General features: G+C 34.9%; 1 protein-coding gene across 1 annotated transcript; it reads left to right on the top strand.

Annotated features, from left to right (window-relative positions):
• Positions 1–16,197: 16,197 nt before the first annotated feature.
• On the top strand, positions 16,198–20,844 carry LOC306883951 (transmembrane protein 72-like; the record flags this gene model as incomplete). Its single annotated transcript, XM_079439494.1, has 6 exons — positions 16,198–16,267; positions 17,361–17,427; positions 19,044–19,115; positions 19,234–19,373; positions 19,704–20,088; positions 20,772–20,844. The coding sequence occupies 6 exons, from the start codon at positions 16,198–16,200 to the stop codon at positions 20,842–20,844; spliced, it is 807 nt and encodes a 268-aa protein (XP_079295620.1).
• Positions 20,845–21,009: the final 165 nt, after the last annotated feature.

The following is a 21,009-nucleotide window of genomic DNA, read 5'->3' as shown; positions in this document are numbered from 1 at the left end:
TTTTCGCTTGCTTCTACAAGACTTTGACCTTTTTTTATCACCCTGACTCAAGTTTCACAGGACTCAAGCACTCCACATTGCAAGTGCTATGCTGTACCAGGTGAGCTACCGAGCAAGCTTGCATATGGTGCTGGTTATGTGATGCATTATGGTGAAAGTTCATCATCTACCCCATAATCAATTTGTGCGACAAAGAATAAAAACAGTTGGCATTTTACTGCTTCTAGTGTTCATTTCAACTGGACACTGCAGACAATTGTGTATATTTTTTGGAAAATGTAGGCAGAAGCACAAATATCTACACCGTAATCAATTTGTGTGACAAGGAATAAAAACAGTTGGCATTTTACTGCTTCTAGTGTTCATTTCATCTGGACACTGCAGAGAATTGTGTATGTTTTTGGAAAATGTAGGTAGAAGCACATTTTTCCAATGAGCCTAGGTTGGATTTAAAACTGCAAATCTGGGAACCTTTCCCACACATTTAGGTGAGATGGATTGGAGTGCCATGCTGCTTTTTTTTTTTTTTTTAAATGCTCTTGTATTTTGTAAGTGTCTTTAAGTTTTGAAGCAGTCCAAATCACAGAGGAATAGGATATTGTGGCTTGTCAATCTAAAGTTTTGTTTAAATATTGTGAAGCCTGTTGTGTTTTTACATTCATAGCGTGTGACAGGCTGATTATTACATTATCACAGTGCAGCAGAATTCATGGCTGAAAAGAGAGTAGTTTTCCCATGAAGGAGACAAAATCCTTGCAATGTTGGATTTGTCTGAGATGTATTTGGCAAAAATGCGTCAGCAGACATCCCAGATAAGACAGATGGAGAACATTTGTCAGAGAGACTTAATATGGAAATGTCTGCATTGTTACTTCTGTTTACAAACGTTTTCATAGTCATTTAGCATTTTATGACAGAATCAGCACACACGTAGTGTACTATCATAACAGTTTATCACATCTGGAATAACGTAAACACAAAATAATATGAACTGAAACACATTTTGAATATTTACTGAAACTATTTGGGCTTATGGAGTTAAAAAGTGTCTAGACTCTATAAATATGCTATTAATTGTGGTTTTATATTCCAATAGGTACAGTGAATAAATCATTTTGACTTTGATAAGTATGATGTGGCAGCTCAGATGTGATTTAAAACGCTCACAGCTGTTAAATGTGGTTTAAAATTCATCTGGTTTCAATCAATACATGCAAATTATCACCTGAAAACACTATTTAATCTTAACCAAAGCTTTGCTGACATGACCACACAGCCTTGCAGGACTTCTGTTCCTCTGTGGGAAGACATCGGGCTCCTGTGGTAACATTAAAACCAACGTCTATAGGCTGCAGGAATAAACCTTTACTTTGACATTGAAATAACAGCAGAACATGGCCAATGTTTATCTATACCATGTGTAATAATAGGGTTTAATGCCCCAGTGGCTCATCTTTGAAAGCCTTTGTTTGTCATTCTGCTCAACTGAGCTCTGCAGGAGTGTGAGAGATGAGCTGCGGATGGCCACACTGCTGCCTTGGCTCCATACGCTTGTTCTTGTCTGTTTGTTTCTTTTGGCTCCCCGTCCATTTATCCTGCCGGTGTTTAAATCTGTGTATTCAAACTTATATTGCAGGTGGGAGTTCTTATTTGGCACGTTCAGTCCTCCGTCTGTGAAAACAAGAGTTTAACTGTAGCTGTTGGCTCTGCTGTATTATCGGCTTGTGGGACATTATTGGTTCACCAGTACAGTATGTTCAATAATTTAAAGTTCTAAATGAAATGAAGGAGATGGAATACATTTAATTTATGTTCCATCAATGTGCAAATGCTTGTGGTTAATAAGGCCACTTAGGACTACAAATTACAACACTCTGAAGTCGTAAGAGTGTTTGCTAATCAAATAACAATTTTAAAATTTATGTTTTATAGGGTGCTTAGCGTGCCTTCCAAAAAACACATTATCAATGGCTAAAAAAAATCTCAGGGGTCTCTTTAGTCATTCCCTCATGTTTGCTTGAGTTTAAATGGGCTTTGGATGCCAGACAGTCTTTTTTGTTGTTGTTGTTGTTTGTATGTTTGTTTGTTTGTTTGTTTTAATTTCAGGCATGAAATCCTGGGCATGAAATCAAAAATCTGTGAGTAATGATTTACTTCCTGGAGAATGGGTCGAGGCAACCTTATTCTGTGGAAATCTATCCAGTTTACCCCATTATAAGCAAATGTTGACGGCCGTCACAACGTCCATGATTAGAGTTCACTGGCTTTTCAGGGTCAGAAAGATGTCCTCTAGAGTCTAGAGGAAGCCGCTCAACCGCTATTGTCAAGTCATTCATATTTAGTTTCCTGTTTTGATTGGAAGAATTATTGTTTTATGCCTAGGACATCAGTGTCCATGGCACACAGGGTTACAGACCTTTGGGGGTTTTGTTTTTCCCCCCAAAAATGCAGCACTTTAAGAATGATGACTTCACAAGTCTTTGACATGGTATTCATACAATGATTTGATAGGAAAGGAAAAGCCTTTGTAACACTTAGTAATATAATAAAACACAACAGAAATATTATGAAGTATAAGCTAGAAGAATAAGCAGACATAATTCGCACTCCATTCAGCAAACCTAAGGATAGGTCACACTCACTTATTTGTAACAGGGTTGAGGAGTGTTATGGTAAATAAAGCATCAGGGCTTGATGGACATAATAGATTCTGTCGTGTTCCATGAAATGCTTATGCAGTGACATCTCCCATCTGTCTCTTGACAGAACCATAACATTTATAGAGCAACAACCTGTAAGCTTCTATAGACCCAGATCTCGGCTCAGAACTTAAAATATTAGGATATATGGCAAAAACATGCACTTAAATCTCTGAAACATTTGTTATTTATTACGAATTCATGGCAGACAAAGAAAATATCTCTAAAATAGGCTACTACTTTAATTCAGCTGTTTTCCACTAAACGTAATGTAAAACTCTCCAAGAAAACAAATTTTACATATCAAATCTTATTAGATGACCTCGTCATAGAGAACAGGAACCGCTATGGTTAGGGTTAGATCAAGAGTCTGAAAGCAACAGCTCCCTTCAGAGTAGGAGTCTGGGGTTGCTTCCAAACATAAACTCAAAGGCAAAATGAGAAATGAATCCTCTTCTGATCCTTTTTCTTTCAGTTCATTTTTAAAGAATTCTGTTGAAGAGAAATGTGTAATGAAGGCCATGCCAGCACTCTTGGTCTGTGCCCAAACACCTTTTATACGCCTGGTGTTTTCCATTATTTTGACATGAATGCTTGCGTAATCTCATCTGTAACTTAAGAGCCTAAGATGAAAAAGTAACCAAACCTCTTCTGGTTATCGTTGTCTTTAGTTTAGATTTTGTCACTTAGCCAGTTAACCATACTTACGCTTGTGTTCATTTAGGATGGTAAAACTACCATTACTGTGTTGACCTTATTAAACTTGTTTCAAGTGCAAGTCGTATATTAAAGCCTTCACTATTCTTCAAAAAGTCTTCATTCATTACACCATAGTCTATATTTTTCTTTTTCATTAATTTGTCACTGCTCACACTGTAGGTTTTGACTGTTCCTTTCATTAAGGGAAAATGCTTCATTATAGATTCATAGCCATTTTTAGGTTTTTCAGGCATTTAACAAAAACAACCAACAAATTATTTTCTTTAGAATGTAATTTTAGAATATAAAAGCTTTGCAGCCATTTTGGGTTAAATGTTTGAGTATTAGCATGTTAAATGTCCTGTCAAGTGTGGCGTAATGCCAAAGTCACTTCACTTCAAGCCTTGTGCAAGCCTCGTCATGGTCTCCTTTCACTTTTCTTAAACTGTACATGCTGTGGTTTCATAACTAACCAACATTTTATTTTATTTATTTGCATGGGTGTTCCTGACGTACTGTTTAATATTACCTCTGGCCCAAAACACTTGTCTTACAACTTTTTGGGAGCATAATGCATCCTATTTGCCATTAAACTGTCTTTGAGCAAAGTCACACTAGGTTTACAGGAAGCAAATTAAGCTAATACATTGTTTAGGTGAAGCAGTAAAGCAGTCTGGTAAATTACCTTTCAGATCCTGATTAATTGCTGCATGCAATCTGAATTCTAGACCACCACTGAGCCATGACAGAATTCACTGAGCTTTGTTAAAAAATGTTCAGTCTCTAAAGACAGCCAGACTGGCAGAGCAACTGTGCTGGTGACTGCCAGCTGCTGCTGACTTTAGCGGGCTCCAGTCTGGCTCATGCATGATCCATAAAATTCACAACATACAGCCAAATGAAGTGGGTAAAAATGGGCTGGGAGGTTCCTTACATTCTGACTTTATTGGTATAGCACTTCAGGGTCATGTGGGTTACGAGAGTGTTTTCTCTTCATGTGCATTGGCCGTTTTGAGACATAAAGATGTAATACTGGTGCAACAGTTGGTTACATGATTACAGCTATAATTGTCATGACGGGGATTTGGCAACCTCGCAGGTGAATTATGGTTTAAGAGGTGTTGTACACTTGGGTCCTCATCAACTTTCTGCTGAGCTAGCAATACACTGCATTGCAAATGGTAATGATACTGTATATCATTGCTGTTCTCTGGAGAGTGTCACCATTCTGAAAGTCTCCAAAAGGGGGCATTGTAGCTTTCTGATAAACAGCAAATTGCTTTTACCTGCAAATTAAAGCTACATTTCATTTTTGGATAGTTTAATAAATGGATATTAATCATTGCTTTTGTTTGTGGAGGCAGCTCTTTAGCCTGATGGCTGTAGTTGATGGCAATTAAACTGTTGGGCTGTATTACACTATTCCACACAATAAGCTGTTCATTTACACTCATTAATCTCTCTGACAAATCAGTCCAATGACAGAAGCCTGGCTCATTACAGTCTTCCATGACTCTCTTTTAATCCAAGACACCAGAATTCCGCCCACAGCTAATTGACTCATTTATCACCACTATCTGTAATGTGACTGGTGCAAGACGAGGTGCAATGGAGAATAAACATGCAACATCTCTTAAAATCCACTTGTTAAAGTCATTCAGTCTGATGGGATTCAATTCTGCAGACACTTTCCAATATTTCTTTGCTATATATAATTGCTAGTCCTATGTCAATAGTTCTTCAGAATTACACCACCACACATTTCTGAACAAGCAAAGCGAGATCTGCTTTTGTGAAACCCCATTAGTCATTACTCAACAAATAAAATAGTTTAGGGGTCATTTTTACTACAGTTCTTCTATTCCAGAAACATATGGCAGTGTTCTTTCTTTTCACAACACATTCAAACAAAAATCCTATGGATACTGTTTCTGAAGGATATGGATGGCATAATTCTGTACAACATCTCCATTTTGCTAATTCAGTGCTGATTCTCATTTAAACTGTGAAATTATTTCCTCTTCTTTAAGAAATACATAGGTATAATTTTAATAGGTAGTGTATTACAGTACAGCTTCTGGCTTAGTGAAATATTGCATTCCACAAAATTCTTCTCAAGAAAAACGACCACAGTGAGAGAAAAGATCTATGGGCTCTTAAAACCTATTTGTTCTCCTCACGGCTAGAATCTCTCCTCCATTTCCTTTTTTTGAAAGATTAATGCTACTCCTTTGACACACACGGCTTTCCTTAGACAAAGCTAGCCAGGTATAAATGACTTTGGTGAAATATATACATTTTCTAAAAAGAAGACTTTTGAAAAACATAAATTTGTAAAACCTTGTGGTGTTCATTTCAGCTCTCAGTGTTGGAATGACATGTCTGGAAATGATTAGCTTAAAATGTTTGAGACCACTAGTGAAAATAGTTTTATTTCCCGTTTTTCATTTTTTTCCATTACAAATTATTACATTTTATTTAAAAAATTATAAAAATACATGACCATTACAGGTTTTTGGTATCTTAAATAAATATATATATATATATATATATATATATATATATATATTTTTTTTTTTTTATATATTATATATTATATATATTATATATGTATATATATATTATATATATATATATTATATATATATATATATATTTATATATGTGTATATGTGTGTGTGTGTATGTATATATATATATATATATATATATATATATATATATATATATGTGTGTGTGTGTTATTTATATATATATGTGTGTGTTATATATTTGGTGTCATATGTGTATGTATATAGTGTATGTGTATATACAGTCAGGTCCATAAATATTGGAACATCGACACAATTCTAACATGTTTGGCTCTATACACCACCACAATGGATTTCAAATGAAACAAACAAGATGTGCTTTAACTGCAGACTGTCAGCTTTAATTTGAGGGTATTTACATCCAAATCAGGTGAACTGTGTAGGAATTACAACAGTTTGCATATGTGCCTCCCACTTGTTAAGGGACCAAAAGTAATGTGACAGAATAATAATCATAAATCAAACTTTTACTTTTTAATACTTGGTTGCAAATCCTTTGCAGTCAATTACAGCCTGAAGTCTGGAACGCATAGACATCACCAGACGCTGGGTTTCATCCCTGGTGATGCTCTGCCAGGCCTCTACTGCAACCGTCTTCAGTTCCTGCTTGTTCTTGGGGCATTTTCCCTTCAGTTTTGTCTTCAGCAAGTGAAATGCATGCTCAATCGGATACAGGTCAGGTGATTGACATGGCCATTGCATAACAGTCCACTTCTTTCCCTTCAAATACTCTTTGGTTGCTTTTGCGGTATGCTTTGGGTCATTGTCCATCTGCACTGTGATGCGCCGTCCAGTGAGTTCTGAAGCATTTGGCTGAATATGAGCAGATAATATTGCCCGAAACACTTCAGAATTCATCCTGCTGCTTTTGTCAGCAGTCACATCATCAATAAATACAAGAGAACCAGTTCCACTGGCAGCCATACATGCCCACGCCATGACACTACCACCACCATGCTTCACTGATGAGGTGGTATGCTTAGGATCATGAGCAGTTCCTTTCCTTCTCCATACTCTTCTCTTCCCATCACTCTGGTACAAGTTGATCTTGGTCTCATCTGTCCATAGGATGTTGTTCCAGAACTGCGAAGGCTTTTTTAGATGTCGTTTGGCAAACTCTAATCTGGCCTTCCTGTTTTTGAGGCTCACCAATGGTTTACATCTTGTGGTGAACCCTCTGTATTCACTCTGGTGAAGTCTTCTCTTGATTGTTGACTTTGACACACATACACCTACCTCCTGGAGAGTGTTCTTGATCTGGCCAACTGTTGTGAAGGGTGTTTTCTTCACCAGGGAAAGAATTCTTCAGTCATCCACCACAGTTGTTTTCCGTGGTCTTCCGGGTCTTTTGGTGTTGCTGAGCTCACCGGTGCGTTCCTTCTTTTTAAGAATGTTCCAAACAGTTGTTTTGGCCACGCCCAATGTTTTTGCTATCTCTCTGATGGGTTTGTTTTGTTTTTTCAGCCTAATGATGGCTTGCTTCACTGATAGTGACAGCTCTTTGGATCTCATCTTGACAGTTGACAGCAACAGATTCCAAATGCAAATAGCACACTTGAAATAAACTCTGGACCTTTTATCTGCTCATTTTAATTGGTATAATGAGGGAATAACACACCTGGCCATGGAACAGCTGAGAAGCCAATTGTCCCATTACTTTTCGTCCCTTAACAAGTGGGAGGCACATATGCAAACTGTTGTAATTCCTACACCGTTCACCTGATTTGGATGTAAATACCCTCAAATTAAAGCTGACAGTCTGCAGTTAAAGCACATCTTGTTCGTTTCATTTGAAATCCATTGTGGTGGTGTATAGAGCCAAAAATGTTAGAATTGTGTCGATGTCCCAATATTTATGGACCTGACTGTATACATGTGTGTGTGTGTGTGTATAATATATATATATATATATATATATATATATATATATATATATATATATATATATATATATATATATATATATATATATATATATATATATATATATATATAGGGAGAAAGAGAGAGAGAATTTGTTTATTTTCAGGTTTAAATTATATTTTAAATAAGGATGGTCTTGGACTTTTGAACCCTTATAGTATGTTTTGCATTATACATATACACATACACACACATACACATACACATATACACATACATACATATACATATGTATATATATATGTGTGTGTATGTATATGTATATGTGTATATGTGTATATATGTATGTATGTATGTATGTATGTATATATATATATATATATATATATATATATATATATATATATATATATATATATATATATATATATATACATACACACACACACACACACACACACACACACACACACACACACATGCATACATACATACATACATTTTATATATATTATATATATTCACACACACACAATTTCCCTATATTATATTTTTACATTAATGTGCAATGAAGGTTGTTAGTAATTGCTCAATTTCTGCAATCATCAGTGTATGAAATTTATATTACTTTAAGTCCATCATTTATATTTCATTTGTCAGAAGAACAGATGTCTTCATTTTAAAGCAAAGCCCTGACTAACATAATGATGAGCTTACCATCTTGCGTAAGAACTGTAATGATTTCCTGCGCTCTTCAAAATCAGAGCATATATATATATATATATATATATATATATATATATATATATATATATATATATATATATATATATATATATATATATATATATATATATATATATATATATAGGGAGAAAGAGAGAGAGAATTTGTTTATTTTCAGGTTTAAATTATATTTTAAATAAGGATGGTCTTGGACTTTTGAACCCTCATAGTATGTTTTGCATTATACACATACACATACACACACATACACATATACACATACATACATATACATATGTGTATATATATATGTGTATATATGTGTGTATGTGTATATATATATATATATATATATACATACACACACACACACACACACACACACACACACACACATACATTTTATATATATTCACACACACACACAATTTCCCTATATTATATTTTTACATTAATGTGCAATGAAGGTTGTTAGTAATTGCTCAATTTCTGCAATCATCAGTGTATGAAATTTATATTACTTTAAGTCCATCATTTATATTTCATTTGTCAGAAGAACAGATGTCTTCATTTTAAAGCAAAGCCCTGACTAACATAATGATGAGCTTACCATCTTGCGTAAGAACTGTAATGATTTCCTGCGCTCTTCAAAATCAGAGCAAAGAAATAACCACAAATTCAGAAGGTGCAGGAGCAGCCCTTGTTATTACAGACAGGGAACGTTTCAGATGTCAAATGCTTTGAAAAATTCCACTGGTGTCCTTCAACTCAACCTACAGGGATACTGAGGAGGAGATGTGGTGCACTCCTTTAAACTGGAGTAAATCAGCGCTGAGATATGCATGTGTGTGCACCCGAAGCGCTCATCTGCCTCTCTCATGGATTGTTATGATCCTAAGAACCTGTAAATGTGATAGTCTGAAGTTTAGCAAAGATTCATACTGTACAGTAGACATGCAATATCTGCTCTTGTCAAAACTGCACCAATTTGTTTTATTTGGTGATCTAATAGAGCCCAGCTGCAGGGTCTTGTGTGTCCTTCACAAGGACATACTGATCAGCACGGCAGGCTCTGCAGTCATCCACTTGCGGCTTTTTCTAATCCAGCTGAAGTGCAGCGAGGGCCCCTCAGAAACACCATGGTTGTCAGGCTCTATCTCCAGTCATAGAGTTTTATGGAGCACTGCTTAGAGGAACAAAGAGCGGAGCAATCAGAAATAATGAGAGGGGCTCAGGCCAGTAACTCACTAAAGCTGAGGATCACCCAGAGATTAAATGATGGGAGTTTGAACACAGGGCCAATCTAGTGTGCAAACAGTCCTGCTACACCTTTGCCGGAGAAGGGGTCCAATCCAAATTTGAGTGATTATGGTACATGTTAAACGTATATCATTAATATCATATGTGCACACTTAAGATATGACTTTCATTTTGTAGACCCCCCCCCCCCCCCCCCCCCCATGCACACACACATTTAGTTAAATTAAAGTGTGCACTTACGATATGAAGGAAATGTACAGGTATAACATGATTATTTTACATCCACATTTATTTATTTATTTATTTTGTGTGTGTGTGTGTGTGTGTGTTTTTTTGTTTAATTTTATTTTATTTCCATTTTATTTCAAGATACTTCAGGTTAAGTGCACACTTTATGGTAATTATGGTATATGTTTAACAGATGTATTAATATCATAAATGCACACTTAAGATATGACTGCTCTATACTTTAATTAAATTAAAATGTGCACTTAGGATATGAATGAAATTTTTAACATTATTATTTTAGATTCACGTTCGGCAAATAATTATATGTCTGTCCATCTAGATCTGTCTGTCTGTCTGTCACTTAATAGACTTTTTACAATTCACTTTTTTCGTAAAGAGTATCAATGGAAATATATAGCAGCCCATATATATTAGGAAGATGCAGATGCAAATGTTAGTAATCATATTCATAGATCAACATGATTTATATTTTTCTGGATTTGTTGGACTTTTTTTTGTGTATTTATTTCATAACCCCAATTTTATTGTATTTCAAGATTTGCGTAACAGCATGAACTATGACTTCAGTTTCTTGTAATTCGATTACTTTCTTCTTTACTAACACGTAACAGGAATCAGTTCTCTTTCCCAGTATGAAATGACTCATCAGATAAGCCACCCGAGAGCCTTCAGAATCCCTCTGTACCCGGAGGGGACTCATGGGTAATTTATTTCGTGATCCCTTTGGCTGGGAAATGGCAGAGATGAAATAGGTTCTTTAGTCTAGGATCAGTTATGATCTCTACCATCTTATTAGAGTATAGCTGTGTTTTGGAGATCACAGCAACAGACTATAACAAGGACAGTTTGAGATGGTGGCTCTGACTCACTCCTGGAGCTCTGCGGCTCCTTCCAGCATGAAGCTACACAGGCTCCACTGATGCTCCTCCTGTCATCTGCTGATGCCGCCACTCCTCTTTATCATCTCCCTCAAAAGGCAAAGGTCAATCAGTCCTATATCTGCATCTTCTGTGTTTCTCATGAATGATCAACGAAACATATTTCTGTTAGTGGAGTTTGAAAAGCTTTGATGAAAGTCAGTCAAAAAAATGCAATTTCCCCTGCATCCACATAGTGTCAGTGCTGCCATCAAATTTGTTAAATGCATGAAATGCCTTACTAATGGTGTGTCTCAAGGCATAAAGCTTCTGTGTTTTTGGGTGATTTAGATTTAAAGTTTAAAAGATTACATTTTGACTGTCTGAAACTAAATGTTGTGCTTTTAGATTAAGGTACCTTTTAGTGAAACTGGTTTCAGATCAGGTTTCAAGTTGCATGTCATGTCTAACGATCTTGAACAAATGAGCTTTAGTAATTGTTTCCTCATTTCTTGTTAGAAATTAAGTCAATATTGAAGTGGAAAGTTTTTTTCTGTTTGTTTTTGCATAACTTCATTTTCATAAATGCTGTTATTTTGAACTTTGTTCATCAAAGAATCCTGGAGGAATCATGGCACAAAAATATTAAGCAGCACAACATTGTTAATACAAAGAAATGTTCCTTCAGCACTAAATCAGTGTATTAGAAAGATTTCTGAATGTGACACTGAAGACTGGAGTAATGGGTGCTGAAAATTCAGCTTTGATATCACAGAAATAAATTACATTTTAAAATACATTAAAATAGAAAACAACTATTTTTAAATTGTAATAATATTTCACAATGTTTGAGATTTTACTGTATTTTGGATCAAATAAATGAACCCTTGGTAACGTCAACTTTTGAACAGTAGTGAAAGTAGTTTTTTAAAACAAATTATTATTTTAACTGCTGAAATGCACACACAGGGCTTTTCCATCTTTCAGACAAAGTCTTTATGCATGTGATCATGTATAGCATAAAAAATAGAAAAAAAGGCATCGGTATTTTAGTAATCAATCATCTTGATATTATTTACTTAAAAGTACAAAACCTTCTGAAAAATGACCTTTTTCTTCACTTCATGTTGCAACAAAAGCAAAGGTCTTTCTGAATGCAGAGAAGTTTGATGTTGAACAAGAATACATCTCATGAGATGTTTACAAAGCAAGATAAAATTGCCATTGTAATCAAGATTAAATGTACCCCAGTAGGCCATGATGAATAACAGCTCCATGGCAGAGATCTCATTATAGAATGGGAAATGAGGGGGAGTCCAGAAACACACCTTAAACAAAATGGTTCATCTACAGCTGCATTTTCTCCTATAACTTATTGCAAATCACCTTTTTAATCTAAATATCATATTTTAACTTAATTTCTACAAATCATGATTAAACCACTGCTTGCAAAACACAGAGTTCTGACCTCTTGTTATTATAACAGCGGGTTGGGACATTCCAACAGCTCACAGGGATCCGTCACATATGATTAACACAATTACACATTGGGCTGTCTGATGAAATGTTGTGTTATAACTGACTGCCATACCATGACACCTTATCAAGCTCATTAACACCATTGTCGCCATTAAATGGTTTGCAGTAGATTTGCTGTAGAAAATGTCTGTCAGCTGTGTGCCAGGAAGATAAATGGCTCTGTGTCATATGTGATGTTTGTACTTCACTAAAGATAAGATTTTTTCTTGTTGAGGTGAAGTAATATATTAAGTGCCACAAAAGGCCATCAAATTTCATATATCAGTCCCTATGGGAGTCATTCACACCCAGCATGTGTTTATGTATGAATGGGACAAATGAGTAAAAATCATTTCAAGACCCATTAATGTGATGATTTAGGGGTCACTTTGACTCAGCAGTGTATGTATTAGCCAGCAACCAGTCAGTCTTTACAGCATCACAGCAAAATGAGGTTCAGCTCTGACTAAAATAATTATTAAATGTTCTTGCAGACAGAACCCAGACATGTTGCAGCCATAGATACAAACCAAAACGCAATGCCAAGTATTTATGTATATCGATTTCAGGTTTTATGTTCTTTAGGAACAAGTAATTGATATTTATCTGTTGTGTTGTTGTTTTATTCTCGTTTTCATAACGGCATATGGTTGGCATGACATGAAAATTCATCTTGTCTATTTTCGTAATGCATTGTTGATCTTATTGTGAATGATTCTTCCATGCATTTTTTTTTTTTTTTTTTGGACCTGTTTAATCAAAATGTCAGAACTCTAATAACTCTAAACAAACATTACTTTTCCCCATGTTTTTTAAACCAACCTTTCATTTTATCAATATCTTTTAAGATTTATATCTCTCTTTAAATATTCTAAATAATTGTTACCAGACTCTTTTTGCATTATTTAGTCAATACATAGCATGCAGTAACATTAAATTTTCACTAGCTACAAATGTTGATATTTATTTTCTCTTGCACTGTTTATCATAGTCTAGCACTGAAGTTGTCAAAAGGTTAAAAAATATGTCCCGGTTGTGCTGTTATTCTAAAACCATTTGTTGAGTACATGCATTTTATTTTACATGGATAACAACTCTGATTTGGTGTGAGCTCGAAAGATGCAAGTAGCACAGAGAAAGTCATAGCTAGAAATACATTGAGTGGATAAATTTACATTTGCATGTATTCATTTAGCAGACACATTCATCCAAAGCAACAAACAAATGACACAATCAACTCATTGCAAGGAGACAATACTGCTATTATGCTGTCTTAACAAATCAACATAATAAGCTAGAGTAAACTAGGGTTAGGGCTTTTTAAACATTACAGAGACCAGTATTTCCAAATGTAACTCTTCTAGCTTTCAAACTACACCCACTACAGTAAACTCAGCACAGATCATCATATTTTGACTCAGGTTGCTATGCCTTTCCTAACTTATTGGACTTTCCCTTGGCAGATGATAAAAATCCCTTAAATGTTTGAGACATTGAAAATCTGAGACTGTAATTCTTGTGATTTTATGTTTTGATATATTATTTATTAATGTTGTATTTTGTAAGGAGCCACATTCCATATACATGTGCAGAGGTTTGTTATAATACAGTTTTTAATCAACTATCAACTTGTTTTTAGTGGTCAGTGACTGTAACTTCACAGCCTGAATCAAGAACGTAGCACAAAATGCACACACATACCTGGAATAATGTGCAGCTAATCTGGAAAACTGTTGATCCACGCAGAAAACAAAGGTAGCCTTGTTCTAATGTTAGGGGATTTACATTTTTCCTCTTAGCTGGAGTCAACTTGGATATCAGAGTTGTAAATTAGAGCAGAACTCTACAAGTGTTTGCCAAGATAGCCTATTTGGTTCTGGACGGTATAAGATGTATAGTACATAATGTCTCCTCCAGGGCCTCAGTTAATTAAGAACTGAAGTCATTTCATCTGTTGGTTGTCCTCAGAATGTCCAGTTCACATAAACCTTAAGACTTTACATTTGACATCTGTACTATTTTCCCAGTTACTCCCACATATCCCCTGTTATTTCTGCTTATTTGTGAACATTCAGGATATGGTTTCTTAAAGGATGAGCTGGCCAGCGAGGTATTTAACCTCAGAGACTGCGCAGAGGAATTTATGATGTTGATTGTCTCTTTGATAGACCATGAATTTCTCTACAATTGTGTTCAGTTATGTTGTAACAGCTGTTTATGCACATTCCATGATATGGTGCATTTTGGTGTCCTATGACTTGAGTTTAAAGCATTAATACAAAACGCACGATTTTTCATGTTAGATGATATAGATATATTTGATATTATTTAACAAAAGAAATGTCATATTTTGACAATCGGTTTGATTTGTAATAAATAAATAAATGAATTGCTTACTGAACCCTGTTTTCCATTTTGGTCTTGATTTTTAAAAAATCATGTATGTATTTTTAAATCAATAAATTTGTTCAATTATTTAGTTATTTGTTCTAGTTTTTCTATTTATTTTTGTTTATTGCTAGAAAATAACAAAAGCACAATAATAATAATAACTAAACTATAATGTGTTTAATAACAATAACAACAACAACACTTATAATAATAATAATAATAATAATAATTGTGTTAAAGATAATTATTTAGGACAATATATTTTTAAAATATTAAAATACTATATTATTATTATTTAAAGTATTTAACTCAGTTGTATATTCTAGTTATTGATATTTTTGGCACTCAGGTGTTGTCATTTATCATTCTGTTCGGTTTTGTAAAATATGAAGCATGATGAATCAGTCAATGTATTAACCAAAAGGAAAAAAAGGCATGCTGTTTCAAGTAATGCCAAAGTTATGTGGCTTGAAATCCAAGCAATACTGTAGTCACATGCGATCACATTTAATTAGATGGACCCTTACTGTGTCATGCCGTCATGCGGGTACATTGTGGTTCTAATCAATTGTGATCTGTTATGACTGAGAAAAGTCTGACCTTTGACACAGGTAACTAAAGAATGGAAGAGATGGTGTCTGTTCAGTGCGTCTGCTGGAGAATGATTAACATCTGTCTTGTGTCAGGATTGGACTATGAAAGTACTGCTGCTTTCTCTACCATTAATCATCTGGTTCAGGACAGGGCTTATCGAGCAGACGTTTGAGACTCCCTCCATGTACATTTACTTCGTAAAAACACATCTGACTTTGGGCAAGGACATTTTTGATAAATTGGCTGAAGGTAATTTAATTTGAATATGTCCCTCAGCAGCTGTAAAGGGATGGAGGGTAGAATACCTCCTCATGAAGGTCACACTGCTCATAACCTGTAAGCGTCCTGCAACAGGCGTGTGTGTGTGTGTGTGAGAGAGAGAGAGAGAGAGAGTGTCTTCCCTCAGGAAACATGCCTTATTTGTTCTCTATGCTAGTACCTATTCAGGTAATCTTTAACTGTAAAGTTTTTGTTGTTTGGTCCCCTCACCTTGAGTAGAGGTGGAATGCAGCAGGAACAAGCAGAGGGTGGTCAGTGTTTGGGTTTTAGTTTCTATGTTAGGCTGATTACTAGGGTAAAATCTGCACTGGGACGCCCTCCTGTTTAGGCGAGGAGATTTCTAACCATGGCACTGCCGTCCTTGCACAAAGTTTTGACTTCTTCTCGAAACTAGTAATAAATGAACTATCAATAGAGAACTTTAACTATCAACAAATGTTCTAAAGGAAAAAAAAACTTTTGATTTTGGCCATGAAGAGCTCAGCTTTGTGGGTTATAGTGGAATGTGCCAGCAGAGTTCTTGGCATCTCGACTTCTGCAGGTAGGACTGTGTCTTTGCTGTTCTTTTGTAGGCCATTGTTTCACTGAAAGTGCTATACATAACCTTCAAAAATAAAAATATCTTTCATCAAGGAACATGCATTAGTAGCCATTGCAATGTTTTACCCCGTGATTGAAGTGTAGAATTAATGTGCATTTTGTGCTCCTTACCCAAAATAACCTGCTTTAAAATGATGGAAATAAAGGCTAATTTGTTCCATTGCTTTGGTAATGACTCATTTAATTTGAAATGGAGCATAAATGTATATACAATTTTTATTTTTTATTTTAAATGCCATGAGTAGGGATGTATTACATATCAACGAAATTCCTACAATTAAATGAAGTCCAACAATTATAACCGCTGTTGTGTTACTGCAATCATTCCCCAAATGTTTTAAACAAATAATAAACACATACAAATAATAAACACATTTTAATAAAAAAAAATGTTTGAGACTGTTCAAGTATTAGATCCCCACAACGCTTAGCTTGTGAAATGTTTTTGCTTTTATTGTTAATGTTCTAGAAATTATAAGAAATTTAAAAAAAATCTAATTTTCAAGATGTAGATTAATATGAGTAAAAAGGTGTTATATACATAAGAATACTAAGAGTAATACTTTCTAGTCATTAATCAAATTAGTCAAAAAATGCTATTGAAGTATTTCATTCACAAATCTCAAGTAAATGTTTCAAATGTGCTTAAGGAATTCTCCGATTTGCCATAGACTTTGCATTGGACGGAGAACTGCACAATTCTCTCATATTGAATAACGTGTATTTTATTCAGTTATATTTATTTTTGGTTTACATGTACGTTGTTTTGAAAACCAGAACAACAATACTGACCTTAGGTTAACTTGGCCCAGCAGTGCCGTGTGGCAAATCTGACATCTAGTGGCCACAATAAAAAATGCATTACATTTATTCAGGTTTGCCTGCTATTCGACTGTTAAAAAGTTTGTGTGTATATTATATTTAAAACACAGTGGTTATTATTTTTCAGTTAATTACACCATATGCTTTATTTCTATTGATTATGATTTCTGCAGGTTAAGGTTAATGTAGGCGCTGTGTGTTTGTTTCATCAGTGCTTTGTGCAGTGGGTGTAGAGACTCAGAGACAGGGGGAGTTCAACAGCTTGGCTGTATATCTCCTGTGAGTATCAAAATGAGCTGCTGTGGGAGGTGTAGCACCTTAAAGAAGGTACAAAATCTGTCACTGGGGAAGTACATTTTCAAAAGGTACATCTTTGTACCTAAAGGGTGCATATTACTATCTTAAAGGTACATATTGATACCTAAATTGTGTAATAGTACCTGAGAGGTATACATGTTAGTACCTTTTGAAAGTGTACCACACCCAACCTTTTTTATGATGCTTTATTAACAAAGTTCAGGAGGAGCACATCAGATACTTAGCCTAATTAACACAAGCCGAGCTCGGAGACCTTCCCCGGACAGCACGCCAAATAACCTATATAATACCAAAACCAATAAATACCAATAAATATACCCATACTTCATCTAATTATATGTAAGTGTTAACTCGTGAGACTTTATTTTCCAAGAGTGTTCATATGAAAGTTCTCTGAGACATGCCTTCAGATCAGATGTTTTTTGTATTATTTTATTTTATTTTATTTTTTCCTGCAGTGAGCAAATAAGCCACAGTGATTTTTTTTTCCCAGTTTTCTATTCTGCATTTGCAATGAATGTACTAATGTAAAAATATATTAATAGTAATAGTGTTTATTAATATTTTCAATGAATTGTTAGTTTTATAGTTTCTAGGTTTTTTTTATTTTAGGTAAATGCTTAGTTTTTGTCATTTTTATTATCTGTTTTTAAATTATTTTAGTACTTTGACTTAAAATAAAAATATAAATTTGAAAAGTTTTTATTTCAGTTTCAAGGCATTTATTCCAAGTAACAAAAATTATTTTATGGCTTTAGTTTTAGTTAACAACAGGTACTTTTACAATTGAATTGTTAGAATCCACCTATTATGCACACACAGTATGGTTATCTGGGTGAGTCCTACTGTTGACTTTGGCCGGCGTTATCATTGCTTTTGATGCCACTCATAGGGTGGTGTAAGCATCCGAACGGAAGTTAGTTACACAAACAAACGGCTCATCACCTTTAGGGTCATGGTCACTGAAGGCCACAGTTATTCCATTTCTAACTATAGCAGGCAAAACAGTAGCACCTCTTGGGAATTACGCACAGATGGAGGCAAATGGGCCTCTTGTCCTAGATTATCTGATCTCTCCAGGCTCACGGCCAAACCAGAGAGGTTCTGCATCAACAACGGGGAGATATTTCCATTGGGATTAAACATAAAGTGGCTGTTCACATGCATGAACACCAGAATACCATAAACACCCAGGAAGTTTATGATCAAGTAATCGCTAATTGGTAATGAATATCTAATAAAAAGCAGTGATTAAAGTCAACATTAGTCCATGTTCACAGTCCATAGTCCATGTTCACAGTCATTAGTCCATTTTACTTTATTGTGGCGACAATTAGGATTTTAAATGAGAAAACTTGTAAAATGGGACTTAAGCCTGTGAAAAGTTGGAGTTACATTTGAGTTGTTCACAATAAAACCAAGAACGTGCATTAATAAAGTTAACAGAGTACATTTTGATTTCATTTTTACTTTGTTTTGGTATCTCTTTTTGAACTATTTGTACTGTTTGTTTTTTACTAACAAAAAGTTAGGTATTTAATAAACCGCTGCTTTACTTCTGTTTCAATTCTCTGCAGGCTCTCCTCGGTGGTGATCATGATTTTTGAAGTTGCCTATTTCATTGACACTCTGTTGGCAAAGTGCCTTCCGTATGTTCAATCAGATCATAAAACAATCATGTACTTGTGCTTATGTCATCATCTGTGGTATTATTGTGATTTTAATCAGTGCATTATAGTAATTCATATCTGTTTTTCTTGCTTGGAGTTGTCCACCCACATGGAAGATTTTCATTCTTTGGAAGAAGATGGCCAATGTTGGGGGTTTTCAGAAGTTTCTTTACTACTCAATGATGTCTTTGATGTGTTTCCTCCATCCAGTGCTTGTATGGCATGCTGTAATACCAGGTGCTTCACTCTTTACATAAATTATATATTTAAAAAGTAAATAAATACATAATACATTTAACAAAATGATAAGCATTATTGTAAAACAATTTAAATAGGTAAATATCTACTTATTTCTGCCAATGAATACACTAGCATATAGATAAACTTAAATCAATTCATTTGGACTTTGTGAGATCTACAAGAAGTATTATTTTTTAAAGATTTTGATTGTGAGTCATATAGTCTGTAAAAATACCCCCCCCCCCCCACACACACACACACACACATATATTATAGACAGACATAAAGGTTAACATGAATTTAAACACTTCGTCTGATTCTTTACAGGAATTATGCTTGTAGTGACTGGGTTCTTTAACTTCATACTGAGCAAAAAGAAGTCGTCAGATGTGCCTAAAGAGTCCAGGTCATCGTATAAAGACTCGGCTCAGTCTTCTGTCTGTGTCACAGACAGGGAGGACGCTGAACACACATTCTCTTTCCTCCACATCATTTCAGGCAAAAGAGCATCTTTTTTTCATAGCAATAACCGACTGCATGGCACCACAGACAGGGCTCAGACAGCGATGAATACCCAGCGCAGGAGCAGACAAACAGACACAAGAAATGTGCACTTCATTGAGAGTCTCAGACATAACGATACTGAATTGGAAGAATACCATGAAGTGGAACCAGAGGATACCATGTCAGATAAAGCACCAATGATTAGACTGTAAACGTGAAAGATCATAGTGTTATAAATCATTTTAGGCATGAGGTGCTAGGTAAGACGCTACAAATACCTATACTCAAAATTTGACCAATTATTCAAGGAATGAAAATGATTTTTCTTTGTTCACTTATTTGTGTGATGTCAAAGGTGAATTTTCAGCAGTTATTACTCCAGTCTTCAGTGTCACATGATCATTCTAATATGGTGAAGTAACATTTATTATTATCAATGTTGAAACATTGAAAATGTTGTTCTGTGCATTTTTGTGGAAACCATGATTTTTTTTTTCACATGACTAATGGATAAAGTTTAAAAGAATAGCATTTACTTTATAATTTTTTTTAAACAATATAAAAGGCTTTAATGTCACTTTTGGTAAATTTAATGCATCCTTGCTGAACAATGAAATTGTACATACAAAAATTATTTTTTACACTTTTTTTTTTTTTCACCAAATAGCAATCATTTCTATTGTAAAACAATCACCAGCAGATCAAAAGCAAATAGACTGTAAAAAATATTGAGTAACCTAATAAAGTAGTGACATCTAAATAAGCTGGTTTTAATGTAATATCACTGCATCAACCTGAATATTTTTTTAAATATATGCTCACAGTCTTTAACATCTTTCTTTCACAAGATTGAGCTCCTGAAACAACCTTTAAACACTGTCAGCCAAAGAGTTGCTTTTTATTCCAGTCTGTAACCTTAAGCCTGGATCTCCTGCATCCAGTCTCCATACGTCAATACAATTAAGAGATTCCATTCATCATACTGACCCAGACAAGAGGGTTTTCAGCCTAAAGACTGGACAGCAACCCCCCAGGTATTATTTCTCTCCATTAACCTGTATAGATGACTTCAACATCCTGAATACTGGAGTATGCTGCGTTCATGTGTTGTTCTTTGTGTGCTTCATGG

This window comes from Barbus barbus (genome assembly GCF_936440315.1).
Source record: "Barbus barbus genome assembly, chromosome: 18".
Classification (NCBI taxonomy): domain Eukaryota; kingdom Metazoa; phylum Chordata; class Actinopteri; order Cypriniformes; family Cyprinidae; genus Barbus; species Barbus barbus.
The sequence above is the reverse complement of the archived record's forward strand: the minus strand, read 5'-3'. Positions and strand labels throughout refer to the sequence as shown.